A 13,416-nucleotide genomic window follows, 5' to 3' on the forward strand; every position below is an offset into this window, starting at 1 on the left:
AAGGACAATAGACCGTCTGTCCCTTTTCTAGATGTCTCTCTTTCTCTCTCTCTGTTCACTGCAAAGACCAACAGAATGAATATCCTATTTGTTTATGAACAATAAGAAAGGTTTTATTTTTATTTTACAGTACATTAATGGCGAACAATGAAATTGTTTTTTGGCAGGGTAGTACAGCTAATCTACCTGTACCTGATGTTTGTGTTTGAGGTATATGGGTGCGGTTGTGCAAAGTATTTTCTGCTCACTTTAAGATCAGCCTGAATTGTTACAACATACTAGGTCACAGACAAAAAGTATTTGACATCAGTAATGCTAATCAAATTTGCTTATAATATATTTACTTTTTCATAATTTAATTGCTGAAGCAAAAAACAAACAAACATAGACACGTAGGTTTTGAATGTTGTATTGGACATTGCTTAAAGGTTCACTGTATCCAATTTATTTCATTGCATCAGAGTCATCCATGGACTGAATGAGCCAACATCTGTGGAAAAGAGGCAGTTATTCAAGTTAATTATCATGTTAGTTATATTACTGTATGCATATCTTTACAATGGATAGTTTTTGTCATCCAATACCATTGTGGTCAAAAATATTTCAAAAATGACAAAACAATTCACAAGTTCTAGTTTTTCAAATGACATTTTGTGATTTACTTACAAGTAGTTATTCTACAACTTGCCTGGCAATAAGAAGGGAAATCCAACCAATAATAGCAGAGGCAGGAGCCACACATTGACTGCCTGTTGTTCAGATCCTGACAATGACTCTAGAGACAAACCAAAGTAAGGATGAATTTGGGAACAGATGGAGAAATATGGAGATTGACATCACTATACTAACAAACTAACCTGCTATCATGATGTGTGTGGTGATATTGCTGTTGGTGTTGGTGTGATTGTTGAAGGCCAGACAGGAATATGGACCGCTTTGGTTCTTGTTGATGCTGAACAGCTCCAACAATGGACCTGTAACGTTCACAAGCTCTCCTCTGAAAGCCCACTGAAGCTGAGCTGGAGGATTGGACTGTGCTGAACAGAGCATGGTCAGATTGGATCCAACTGAAAAGGAAGTAATGTTCTGTCCATTCACTGTTAGGGCCATGTTATCTGGACCATCTGAGAAGGAGACAAAAAAAAAAAACAGACAGAAGAGGAGAGGCATGCCGAATGTTAGAGCTCTGTAGGTGGAACTGGACGATTATACATGGGCCAATAATAGCAAACTATGTTTAAAACGACACTGTCCTACTCACAGCTGATAGTAAAGTTTACTGGATCACTGGTGCCATTACTGACAGGATTGAACACATGACACCTGAATGGTTCCTGGTCATAGCGGGTCACATTGACTATAGTGAGAGTGGAGTTTCCATCAGTGAGCTGAACTCTCTCACTGGCTGTAACCTCAGAGCTGCCGTTCATCCAGAGGAAAGAGGGGGAGGATCCAGAGGAGACAGAGCACGCAACGACTGCTGAACTGTTGAACTCCATCAGGTTGGTTTGATTTGCCCTTAGTGTCACATTTGAAATGGGTTCTGTGGAATACACAAGGATCAAGATGTTTATCAAACTGTCACCATACTGTACACTGTGAGGATTTGTATGTATGTTAATGTTAATCTCTCATAGGCCTACACCCATAATATCTATCATTACGAAGACTTTAATGTTCAGTTTTTGGTGACATTGTTGGATATGTGCAAATTGCAAATTGTGTTGGAACTGAAAGGACAAGTAACACTAAAGGGCAAGATAGAGGTGAGTGCTAACACACATGCAGGCTGTTACAGCAGGCAGCAAACTACAGCATTTCATTTTGCTGGTTGTCAGTCCAAATATCACGAGGCAGAAACATGAATTCCTTTAAGTCCTTTCTACATGTATTGTTTTGGCATCTTCGTTTTTCATTAAAACAGAAACCTGTTCCAGTAAAAAGGGCAGTGTAAACAATTCATCAGCACATTTTTCTCTGCCTCTCCCCCTCTGTGTGTCGAGCTGTACTTCATTGCATTGACTTGCAAAAGACTCTGTGACAATGTTACGATTTCTTAAATGCTTCTATATGTCTGTTTGTATGTTCTAATTAGATTTAATATGATTCTTGTTTTTCTTACTTGTTTGGCTGTTGTCTTTATTTGCTCATAAAATGTATGCTTGTCCTGTTTTGCTGTCTCTGTCTACACCACTTGCACATTTTATTACATTTTCTGTGTGCCTCTAAAACTGATTTCCTTGTTGACTGTAATTGTACATATTCTTAATTTACTTCCATGGGTCATTCAGGTTGAATAGATAAAATAAAACCTTATAATTTTTCAAGTGACAGCATCTGAGGAACATTACTTTTACATTACATTAGCACAACAATCTCTAAAAAACAAAATATATAATTTAGGGAATAGGTTTATTTTGATTAAAGGGGAAATTATACAACACCCGTGTGATTCATCTCATACAGTATTTACTCAACAATGCCCACATTTTATTCAAAGCCTTCTTCAAAACACGTGCCCAATTGAATGTCAGTGATAAGGTTAAATATAGTGCAGGAAATGAAGAATGAATAAGGGCTCAAGTTTCAAGTCTAGCTGAAATGTCCTTGAACAAGATATTCAATCGGCACCAAATAATACTACCAGTAATAAAAATTATAACATAAATGTGTATAGGTAGATGTTGGAATTACTTTTCTGGTTGATATTACTATATTGGTAAAACTCTCCTGAAATATGACTCATCAAGTGACTTTATTTACCATTATTGGATTTGATCTTTTCCATGCAGTTCAATATGGCAGAGAGGACGCTGTTGTGACTATTCAGTTTCTGTTGGAAATACTTCATAAAGTAAATCCATATTTCAGTATATGTTCCTGCTAACCAAACTCTTATTTTACAGTTTACTGAGAGGCTGTAGAGTTTGTAAGGGAAGAACTCTTGAAATCAGTTACTTCCAACCTTGAATATCAGCCATTTGTTTAGTCTTACCCAGAACAGTGATGGAAGCATTGGCCTTAAGCTGGGGGTCACTGCTCTGCACTACGTAGACTCCTGAGTCAGCCACTGTGACGGAGCTCAGAGTGAGAGCTCCAGTGAGGACATTGACTGACGCCCTGCCACTGTGGCTGGGAAAGACTGCCTGCTGGTCCCCGAACCAAGTGAGAATGAGGGATTCTCTCACTGCCCAGCTTCCACTTTTCAGAGTTGTCGAAGGAGACAGAAACAGTGTCACTGTGTCCCCGACTGCAGCAGGGTTGATGGAGGGCTGGACCTCCACAGCACCAGAGGCCAGAACACCTGAGGAAAAGAACAACATTTGTTATTTACTGTAATATAAATGACTCAAACAACCTTTACACTTCCATTCTTACCAGTATAATTAAGTTATTATATTCATACATTTATCAGCTATAACAGAGCCTACCTTGTATGAAAGCCAGAAATACAACAGCCAGGGTTCCTTCACTTTTCGTCTCCATTTTGTATCAGTGGTCTGAGGATGTCCTCACTATTTCCCCCCTTATTATACTTGTATATATGTCCAGCCCCCTACCCATAAATACCTACAGCAGCAACCCCAGTTCTTATCTGCAGGTGTTTCTGGTTATTTGGTGTTCACTCTTGTCAAACTTACAAAAGGTGCATTACATTTTTCGTTTACCATCTTGGGTGAAGTTCTGTAAATGGCCAATGAGCAAGATGACAAATTATGACAAAAGGTATGTGAGGCAGGATTGGGGGTGGGGGATCTTTCCACCCCTACTCCTGAAAGTTTCGGTGTACATGGCACTTTCGGCTCTGTTTTTGTTTCTCTGTGTGTGTGTGTCAAAGGCAAATATTTCATGTCAATTCCACTCTACATGTTTTCATCAGATTTACACTCTAAATGAATGCACCTGCACCGGCAGCAGCTTTGTATAGGATATGCTTACTGAGAATGTCTATCTGTTCTGCTCTGTGTACTAAGTGTACTGAATCTTGCAAGTAGCGACACAGCGCTATTAGACAAACATAACAAGATATGCTGTATTTTATGATAGAAAGCATATTAATTAGTATTTTCACAACTTAATCAGCGCACCTCTCATCTGTTTCAGACATTAAGAAAGAGAGAAGAGAAGAGTTGTCTTTTCTAGCATAACATGTTGAGTAGGCAAATCATAATACCTTTCACAATACAACTCAGTAAACACCTGTTTGAGCTGTGGTAGTGCAAAGTTCAATATCTGAGCACACATGTGTTATGTACCTAACACACAGGACGTGAGATGATGATGAATGGGCTGCGTTATTTTTAGAGCATGAAGGTGAGTAGGAGTAGCAGCATTAGGACAGATATTCTAGACTCATAATTCAGCTGATTGAATTGAATGGTTTGTCATCATTGCACATGTATACTGTATAGTAGTATTTATTCTAACATTACATCCATGTTTACCAGTTTGTCTGTTAAGTCTGTTAAGTTATTTAGTTTACTTAAGTAAAAGTACATAAGTATTAGTATCAAAATATACTTAAAGTACCAAAGTAAAAGTATTCATCATGCAGAATGGTATGTATTATATTACTGGATAGTAATTAGTGATGCATTATCTATAAACATCACTTCAATATTGTTTCAACTACTTTATATACTGCTGGGTAGCTTAATCTATAATATTATAATTTATATCATATATAGTTTGCATCAATAATCTGAATCTGAAAAGTAACTGGTAGCTATAGCTGTTAAATAAATGTAGTGGAGTAAGAAGTTTCCCTCTGAAATGGAGTAGAAATATAAAGTAGCACAAAATTAAAATAGAGTACCTCAAAATAGTACATTTACTTAAGTACAGTACTAAACACACTAAATTAAGTCTTATGCAGTCCAAAGGAAAATCAAAATGCTTAAGTCATGATGTAGAAAGTCTTATCATCATCCCGGTATGTGGTCTAATAAAATCCTGTCAACTCTGATGTATTCTGTTTTGCATACATGTCATTTGCAAAATTATGTTGCAAATATGTATGTAAAATGTATTGTGTAAGGCTTCATGAAAATAAACAAGGCGCACTGGAGACTTGTATATGAGAACAACAACATAATAATAATAATAATAATAATAATAATTATTATTATTATTATTATTATTAGTCGTAGTCTGGACACTGTTTTCAGAATCAAGACGTTTCGGCTCCCATCCAGAAGTCATTCTCAATTGAGAATGACTACGACTGAAACCTTCTCTACGATGGAACACTCCTGGAGTGTGTTAAGGGACTACACCATCTTAATAATAATAATAATAATAATAATAATAATAATAATAATCTATATTCAAAGAAAACTAGACTATTTTCTAGTTTTAGATCATTAAAATTCCACAGAATGCTCCTGACAACATCCCACTCATTTCTAGTCTCTGGCCTGAGCTCTGTCAAGGGCATGAGGCAGGCAGCTGCTTGATACCCTCATGTCCTGCCCTTGTAATCCAACACCCTGACCAGAGGAACCACATAAGATAGGAGCAGAATCATCCTGCTTTGCTTGGCAGTGAGCCTGATTATACACACCTGTTCAATAGGGGCCTGAGTTTCTGCTGACAACACCTTGTTATTGTTGTTTTTAAAATGTATAACTACATTGACAGATACAGGTATATGGATGCTTGGGTGGCATGACTAATCAGAATCCACATTTGTTTGTTAATGCATTAATGCTTTCAGGTCAAATCATGGCTTATAGGAATTTTGGAAGTATAAGCTTACCCTTGTAGTTATATGTATGTAATTTTGTATAATTTCCTCTTCTTCTTATTATTATTATATATATATTTATTTATTTGACAGTGATTTTATTAATTATGATACAGGTATTTATTGTGTTGGTTTGCTGGTGGTTTCATGTTGCCTAATTATCTGGAGTCATGCGTCTTTGCTATTGCTATTTACATTAAGGAACACAATGAAAATAAGTCTTTGGACTTTATTATGTCATTGTAACATCATTGTACTGTTGTATTGTATCAACTAATCCAAACTATAGGAAATATATCTTCTGAGGGAGATACATTAAAACACATACAGTGCAGAAAAATTAATAGCTCAATAAAGACATTAATTTTGTTCATTTTGTTTCTGAGAGCACAGCACCTCACTTTGGAAAGCAAACAGCACTCCATGACCAAAGCTAAAAAAGACAAGCAAAGTAAAGCAAAGCAAAGAAGGACAAGACAATAAAAGCAAAGAAAACAAAAACATAGTACAATAGGTTATTAGGTTAAATGGCTTGTTTTTCATTCCAAAAATAATCTATGACTCCTAGATCAAAGTATACAGATGTACAATGTAAAATGTATTATGAGCCTCAACTCAGCACTGATCATTTGTCTTCATCAGAAGGGGCCATCAAACCCCCTCTTGATGGTCCACTGATTATCAAGAGTGCTGCTGGGAGTGCTTGTAGCAGAGTTGTAGATAATGGAAACATATTTTCATAATACCTTATTTACCTCAAGGGAAAAAACAGAGACTGGAGCACACTGATTGATTTGCAGCCTACACGTTTCTACACTACTGTGTACTACTACTATTACTACTGTGTGTCTTTTTCAGTCAAATTCCATTTTTAAAACTGTTTCAACCTTGTTTCAACCTTATTTACCTCATTAGTTATGTCATAAAAAATAGAAAACATAAATACAATACAGACATTTACTTTGACTGCGAACACAGTGTCAGAATCAATGACGTGTCATGGACAGACAGCAGCTGCTTGGGTGTAGAATGGCAAACCTGTTTGTTGTTGTTTTACAGTATAGCTTTAAATTTTTTCTAGTTTTGCTTCCCCATTCCAACTAAACCCCATGGCTAAAATCATATGAAACAGGTGAGATAACATCCAGAAAAAGAGACAAAAGAACAAAGAGGACGGATAATATTGTTGCGTTACACAAGGCAACTGTAAAGGCAAAACACACCAGAGGCCTCTGTCTCCCTCATCTGTTTGCTCTGTGTCATTCTCTTAGCTGTCTTATTTGTTCAGTTTCAGAAGGGTAAACGAGACATTGGTGTGTCACTAACTGCAGGTGTTATAAAAACACACCAGTATAATTAAGTCAGTGATTTTCTAAATAGAAGTTGACTTCACAAGAACCTCTTTTCAGCATGCGAGTGAATCAGTAACACATCCAGTTCAGAGGTCAACTTCAAGTATCATGATACTAAATCCATTTTTGTGGAGGAGGAGTAAACACCAAGAATTGTCATCATTACAAACAGTTCATAATTAACATGTAACCATCAGGGACATTAATTATACATTGGATTATACTTTACAAATACAGAATTTTACTTTTTCAACAGGATGTAATGACAGCTGGTGATGACACCATAAATAGTATTTGAAGTTTTTGTGTGTCAATTGCCCTGGCGTCATAAAAAGGATATTGTATCACTCATATGTGCAAGATTTTTACACAGTCATTGATGAATAAATGAAGATGAAGTAACCAGAGTTTGTTCAACATCTCCTTTTGCTTTGCAGATTTTGGTGATCAACACATGGTCACATATTCAAATTGGTGAACAGTGTATTTTAACATGAAAAGGTTTCCTTTCACATGTGTTTTTGTAAACAAGATAAAAGGCAAAGAAATACATGTCCAAAGAAAAAGGGCAAATACACTCATTAAAGCAGTAAAAAACAGCTCTATGAGTCAAAAAGCACCAGCAGTCCCAGGCTGAGGATCACTGCAAACAGTCCACTGTGCTGCACTGCCTCTGATCCAGAGAGAAGAATACCTGTATCAGGGTGAAGATGGCAAACAGGACAGATCAAGTCATTAAACTGGATTTAGCATGTCATTCAACACTGATGCGATAGTAGACACAAGAGCAAATACTCAAGAGTTGTCAATACCTTTAACCTCTACCATCTTGGTGGCCTCAGCAGAGCGTCCAACAGCTTCATTTTCTGCAACGCAGGTTAAGTTTTGGAAAGTACCGGGAATGGAAGGGGTCCACTTGAGCTCATTTTCATGGACTGAAAAGTAGGTTCCAATGTGGAAACCCCCCCTGAACTGCCATTTGACAGTACAGTCCACATTTAAGGTACAGCTCGTCAAGCAGGTGAATTTACTCAATCTGCCGGGAAACACAGTGTCAGGTCCGCTGACGATGACATTCCATGGATCAACTAGAAAAGATAAGAAAGTTCACTCCAGTATGCAAATATAAATTATTCTCCCTTGCTTCCTTAAACTATTCTTCACTTCGTGAATACTTACAGCTGAGCAGATAGCCCAGGCTAAAAACACTTGTCTGTTGTACCGTCGACACAGAAGTCTCACACTGATAGAATCCAGCATCAGAGGGCAGCAGTGAGTCAAAGTGAAGTGAAGTGTTTTGCAGTAGCTGCATATTTTCACGCAGGGTCACTTTCTGTCCATCTTTGTACCAGACCACCTGGTTCACCAGGTGTGATGGGCCTGAGAGGACACCTGATGTAGCTTCATGGCAGACAAGATCCAGAGGTTGTTTGAGAGTTGGGACAGCGTTTGATGGACTGATTTGCACAGACACTCGATCTGTAACAAATGTCACCAGATAGAGGGAGTTAAACATCTAAATTATGTGTCACTCAAACTCTGCCTCTTATGTAGGACTATTTAATAATGGATTCAGTACATTTTTGACACAGCTGCAGTGGTGGAAGACATATTCAGATCCTTTACTAAAATACAGAAGTATAATCAGCAGAATGTACTTAAACAGTTATTTAAATTAAACCATCTGAGAACAGCTCATAGACATCTGAAACATTATAAGAACCAACTAGATACTGCTTTGTAAGCGGTCACAAGCCAAAAAGGTTGGGAACCAACCCAGCTCATCCATGTTTTAAAAAAATCTAAAATCTGAAAAGTAACATGTAGCTATAACTGTCAAATAAATGTAGTTGAATAAAAAGTACAATATTTCTCTCTGAAATGTAGTGGAGTAGAAGAATGAAGTAGCATTAAATGGATATACACAAGTTAAGTACAAGCACCTCAAAATTGTACTTAAGTACAGTACTTAATTTCTTTCCACCACTGCACAACTGGTATAGCAATAGACCTGATGTACTTACTCTTAATTTCTACAGTGGAGGTCATGCTGCTGGAGTCTCCTGTTTCTAGATGGAGTACACTGCACTGTAATTCCACTGTTTTGTCCAGTCCATCTGGTGTCCAGGTTAATGTGCTCCCGATGGCTGTGCGGCCGTTGAAAGACCAAGTGTAGATGCAGTTTAGGAAGCAAGAAGAGGAACAGGTGAAAGTGGTACTGAAACCAGCTGTCACCTCGCCAGTCCAGGAAATCTGCCCCCAGGCCTCCAAAATTGGTGCACCTGAGAGAGAGGAGGAGTCAGTATGGCTGTTTCAGACGATGTATGATGTACTTTGTAGTTTTTGTAAGCCTATGATGGACACAATCCCTTCTCTTCAACATTCATTTTCATTCCTCTGACACTTGATTTATAAAAGCTTCTTACTCTGGCTGGGTTAACAATGCCTGCCCATGAAGCATCTATCAGTTATTGTACAGGGACTGTTTCCTATTGTGTTTACTAGGCATGTCTAAAAAAAAAAAACTGTTGCTTTTTTCTGTGGGCTACATTAACAGTCAAATTTCAGATCTCTTTTGTTTTGTATTTTTATGTTTCTTTTCTCTTGTAGAGATACCACTGCCGTTTCTGTGCCGTCTTGTCAGTGTATAACTTATTACTTCTTATTTTTTCTCATTACTTATATTCTTAATATGAGTCACAGGCTATGTCACAGGCCTTGCTGAGAAAATACCAAAATACAGGTATAGCCTTATAGCCTAGTCATATTTGAAATCACAGCAGTGTGTCAAGGCTAGTCTAAACTTTAAATACATCATTGAATCCTGGGGATTAAAATCCTTATGAAGAGCATATTTAGTTTGTTAGCAGAATCAAAATTTAAACAATTAGCACAGAGGATAATGTTTTTCAGCCTTTAGCCATCATATCACCAGCTTTTGTAATATCACACTAAACCATCTAAGTGCTCATATATTAGTTTTTAAATGAGTCCCTGGAGAAACAGTCTGTGTAAAAATAACTGTTAGTAAATTAAGTGTTCTTACCCATTAGTGCCACCAGCAAAACACACAGATTCTTCCAGCAGGGTATCATAGTAATGTCTCTCATGGTTGCCTCCACTGTGGGTTTAAACAAGAGCTACAGGTCCTCCTTTTTGTACCAACTATGAGTTAGAGGCAAGGAGTTATCTTCTAAACCTGTTACCAAAACATTATTCATTTCAGTCACTCCCAAATTTCACTGCATCATCTTGTTTAAAACCAGAATTTACTTGATGATGAAATCAATGCAATCCACGAACAAAGGAAATTTCCCTTAACCACGACAGGAAATCTGTCATCACAGTACAAAGGTTAAGTCAGTTTTTGTGACTTTTGCAAGTTGTGGGGTGAAGTGATGTGTGTTTTCGTTTATATTCTATGAATATGTGTTAGTCTAAATCAGAAAAAACAGTAACAAGGCAAGTAGAAACAACTGTATTGAAATTGCACAATTGTTCTGGACTGTTTTGTCAAAGCATTGCATGAAAGACTAGATGGCACTGTCTCACAGGAGTTTGTCAATACTTGTAGTTCCCTCCTCTTTTAAAGGAAGTTGTACAGTAAATGGCCTGAATTGTTTTATTACCACAGTGGCTTCTCAGCAGGCCTAGGAATGGGTGTTGACATGATAATAAAGCCACTTTGCAGTGTAGGATCTGTTCTGTTCCTTAAATCTTATTTTATCGTAAGTGCTTAAATCTTTCTTAGATTTAATTTTGCACAATATTTTCCTACAACTCCGCCTCCCTTCTTTTTATGATATATTTTGTTACATATTTCGTTCTAGTTTCTCTTTTCATTTTCTTTTAAATTCACACTTTTGACAAGTAAGCATTCACTAATAATGAAATAATCATTTGTTACAGGGAGAACAAAACAAGTGTTTTTCTTATTTCCTCTTGGGTATTATCACTATTGTAATGACACACAGTAATTGTCAACATTAAACAGATTCTCTAATGATTATCAGTAACAAACATAGACTACCTTGCACTAAGTAGGACCACTTTCTTGTTGAAGAAGACAGATTTACCGGCACTGAACTTCCCCCTACATTTATGGTTACCTATTAACCATTGTAAATAACATACACCCAAGCTATTGTTCCACCTGATTCATTGCACGTTTACAGCATTTATGGAATGTGTCATAAACTTTCTAAATACCAACAAGCTATTGTAGATTCAGACTTTGTGCCTTCTATGCACCAAAGAAAAAGAGACCATTGTGAAGTGTGTAGATATGCATGTGCAATGTGTCACTAAAGTGGTACATGCTCTACAAATTTCAGTTACTGAAAAAAATGTTTATTCATCTGAATGAGCAATCAAATCATTACAAATGCAACATCTCCAAGCTGAGATTTACATTCTTTCTTTGGTCAAACTGTTCAAACATTAATCACACATTCATTTTGGTGTGGCATGTGACAGTTAAAGAAAAAGCTATGTTCAGGTTGAACGGTGAAACAAGTTGATGGTAAAGAAATCATGATACAACACAATTCACTATGAAACAAGAATCCTTTAAAATATCATGAATTATTCCTTAACTTACCCCTGAAAACATACCAAACTCCTTAATATTAGATTAAGGGGTTTAGTATAGTAGCCAGAGATCCCTACATTTGTACATTAATTTGAAAAGGCAAAACTCAAACCCCTTAAAACACCTTAATTTGAAAAGCCCTTCATTGAAAAATTAAGTACAATTTAAGGGCTACATGACTTTCCGTTTATTTACACTTTAATTAGATTAATGTTATATCTATTCTCTATTTTGAGACACACACCAAAGCTGCATAGCAACGCCAGCCCATTTCATTGGAAAGTAGACAAGTCAATACACCAATCACAGACTGGGACTTTCTTCTGTCATTCGTCAGTTCCTATCTAGTCAGCTATAAAGTGGCCAGTTCATATCTCCATAGCAGTTCGAAATTGCTAAAAGGTGTGGTGGTGTCGCTAAGGGGAAATACAACATAGTAAAAACCAAACTGATGAGTAGAAACTTAGATGCGACTTAGATGTGTATATGGTTGAAGAAATTGCCCCTGCAGAGGAGATGGGGCCAAATTGTTGCCTGGAAAGCAGCTTTCCATGTCAACTACACCCTTGAATGTTCACCTTAATTGAAAAATGAAGGCCTTTTAAAGGTATAAATTAAGTGTAAAGTGGTTTTCATGTTTTTTGGTCAGTTTTAAATGTTTTTTAACCCTTAAAAACCCAATAAAAGTACCTTAATATATTCCAGTCCATCAATTTATCTATTAAGTATCCCCTTAAAATCCCATTAAAAATGCCTTAATTTCATTATTATTAATAGGTAAATTAATGGAATTTTAAGGTAAAGAATTAATCAATGCAGTGTCATAGTGATTAAGTTATGGAAAAATTACCTTTGTAAAACAATACTTCCTTTCAATGCAGGTGAAATCAACAGTGTGAATAACTCACAGGGAGTTTGATCTTTACGAATGAGTAACTTATGGGGGAGGGAAAATCTGGCCAAACACTCAGATTCATTAGCTCAGGTTGGGAGACTTCATTCTCTTCATCTCATTTGTTCTGAACCGATCATTGTTTTAAAAAGAGGGAACAAGTAAAATAGAACTTGTTTGCACAGTCTGATTTCTCCTCACATACAAATCTTTACATATATTAAAGAGCTCATAATACCTTATTACCCGACTCGAACACTGCGCTCCCAGGATGCAGGGTTACTTGTGGTTCCTAGAGTCTCCAAAAGTAGAATGGGAGCCAGAGCCTTCGGTTATCAAGCTCTTCTCCTGTGGAAATCTGCAGCTGCAGAGACTGGATTTGTGGTTGAGGGCCACTTATTGCCCCCGTGTTCCTGCTCGACAACTGCTACTACAGTTGTTGTTATTGGCTCTGTTACTAATACTGACATTATTTTTCCTATAGCTGTCATTCCTATTATTATTAATTTATTAATATTAACACTACAATTACATTTGTAATATTTAAAAAATTCTAGGTGGTATTTGCATTGTGCCTCCCCACCCCTTCCCAAAACCTCTCTCTCTCTAAACCTAATACGGCAGCGGCGGATGGCTGCCAACCATTGAGTCTAGTTCTGTCCAAGGTTTCTGCCTCTTAAAGGAAGTTTTTTTCTTGCCACTGTCGCCAAATGCTTGCTCATGCTGGGATTTGTTGGGTCTCTGTAAATAATATTATAAAGAGTATGGTCTAGATCTGCTGTATAGGAAAAGTGCAATGAGATAACCTCTGTTATGAATTGGCGCTATAAAAATA

The 13,416-nt window shown here is 37.0% G+C and overlaps 2 protein-coding genes across 3 annotated transcripts; both read right to left on the bottom strand.

Moving 5' to 3' along the window:
- Positions 1–393: 393 nt before the first annotated feature.
- On the bottom strand, positions 394–3,595 carry LOC122881986 (carcinoembryonic antigen-related cell adhesion molecule 1-like). Of its 2 annotated transcripts, none has more exons than XM_044208823.1 (6): positions 3,432–3,595; positions 2,996–3,304; positions 1,262–1,543; positions 858–1,124; positions 689–775; positions 394–490 (listed from the first exon to the last, which is right to left on the bottom strand). In XM_044208823.1, exons 1-6 carry the CDS (start codon positions 3,484–3,486, stop codon positions 450–452), a joined length of 1,041 nt encoding a protein of 346 aa, XP_044064758.1. In that variant the 5' UTR covers positions 3,487–3,595; the 3' UTR covers positions 394–449. The 2 variants fall into 2 exon arrangements, with proteins under 2 accessions (XP_044064758.1, XP_044064759.1); XM_044208824.1 differs by having other exon boundaries at positions 667–775.
- Positions 3,596–5,961: 2,366 nt separating this feature from the next.
- On the bottom strand, positions 5,962–10,329 carry LOC122881987. The gene is made up of 5 exons (XM_044208825.1): positions 10,145–10,329; positions 9,123–9,380; positions 8,278–8,577; positions 7,911–8,186; positions 5,962–7,792 (listed from the first exon to the last, which is right to left on the bottom strand). Exons 1-5 carry the CDS (start codon positions 10,206–10,208, stop codon positions 7,701–7,703), a joined length of 990 nt encoding a protein of 329 aa, XP_044064760.1. The 5' UTR covers positions 10,209–10,329; the 3' UTR covers positions 5,962–7,700.
- Positions 10,330–13,416: the final 3,087 nt, after the last annotated feature.

This window comes from Siniperca chuatsi, linkage group LG9, assembly GCF_020085105.1.
Source record: "Siniperca chuatsi isolate FFG_IHB_CAS linkage group LG9, ASM2008510v1, whole genome shotgun sequence".
NCBI lineage: Eukaryota > Metazoa > Chordata > Actinopteri > Centrarchiformes > Sinipercidae > Siniperca > Siniperca chuatsi.

What these genes read in the sequence shown, in the direction of transcription:
- LOC122881986 (XM_044208823.1), bottom strand. Translation starts at nt 3,486, where the DNA reads ATGGAGACGAAAAGTGAAGGAACCCTGGCTGTTGTATTTCTGGCTTTC. An exon ending in CACACACATCATGATAGCAG is followed by an intron (nt 776 to 857) that starts GTTAGTTTGTTA and finishes GTTTGTCTCTAG; the next exon opens with AGTCATTGTCAGGATCTGAA. An exon ending in ATTTCCCTTCTTATTGCCAG is followed by an intron (nt 491 to 688) that starts GCAAGTTGTAGA and finishes TCTTTTCCACAG; the next exon opens with ATGTTGGCTCATTCAGTCCA.
- LOC122881987 (XM_044208825.1), bottom strand. Translation starts at nt 10,208, where the DNA reads ATGAGAGACATTACTATGATACCCTGCTGGAAGAATCTGTGTGTTTTG. An exon ending in CCTGGGCTATCTGCTCAGCT is followed by an intron (nt 8,187 to 8,277) that starts GTAAGTATTCAC and finishes TATCTTTTCTAG; the next exon opens with TTGATCCATGGAATGTCATC. An exon ending in CAAGATGGTAGAGGTTAAAG is followed by an intron (nt 7,793 to 7,910) that starts GTATTGACAACT and finishes ACCCTGATACAG; the next exon opens with GTATTCTTCTCTCTGGATCA.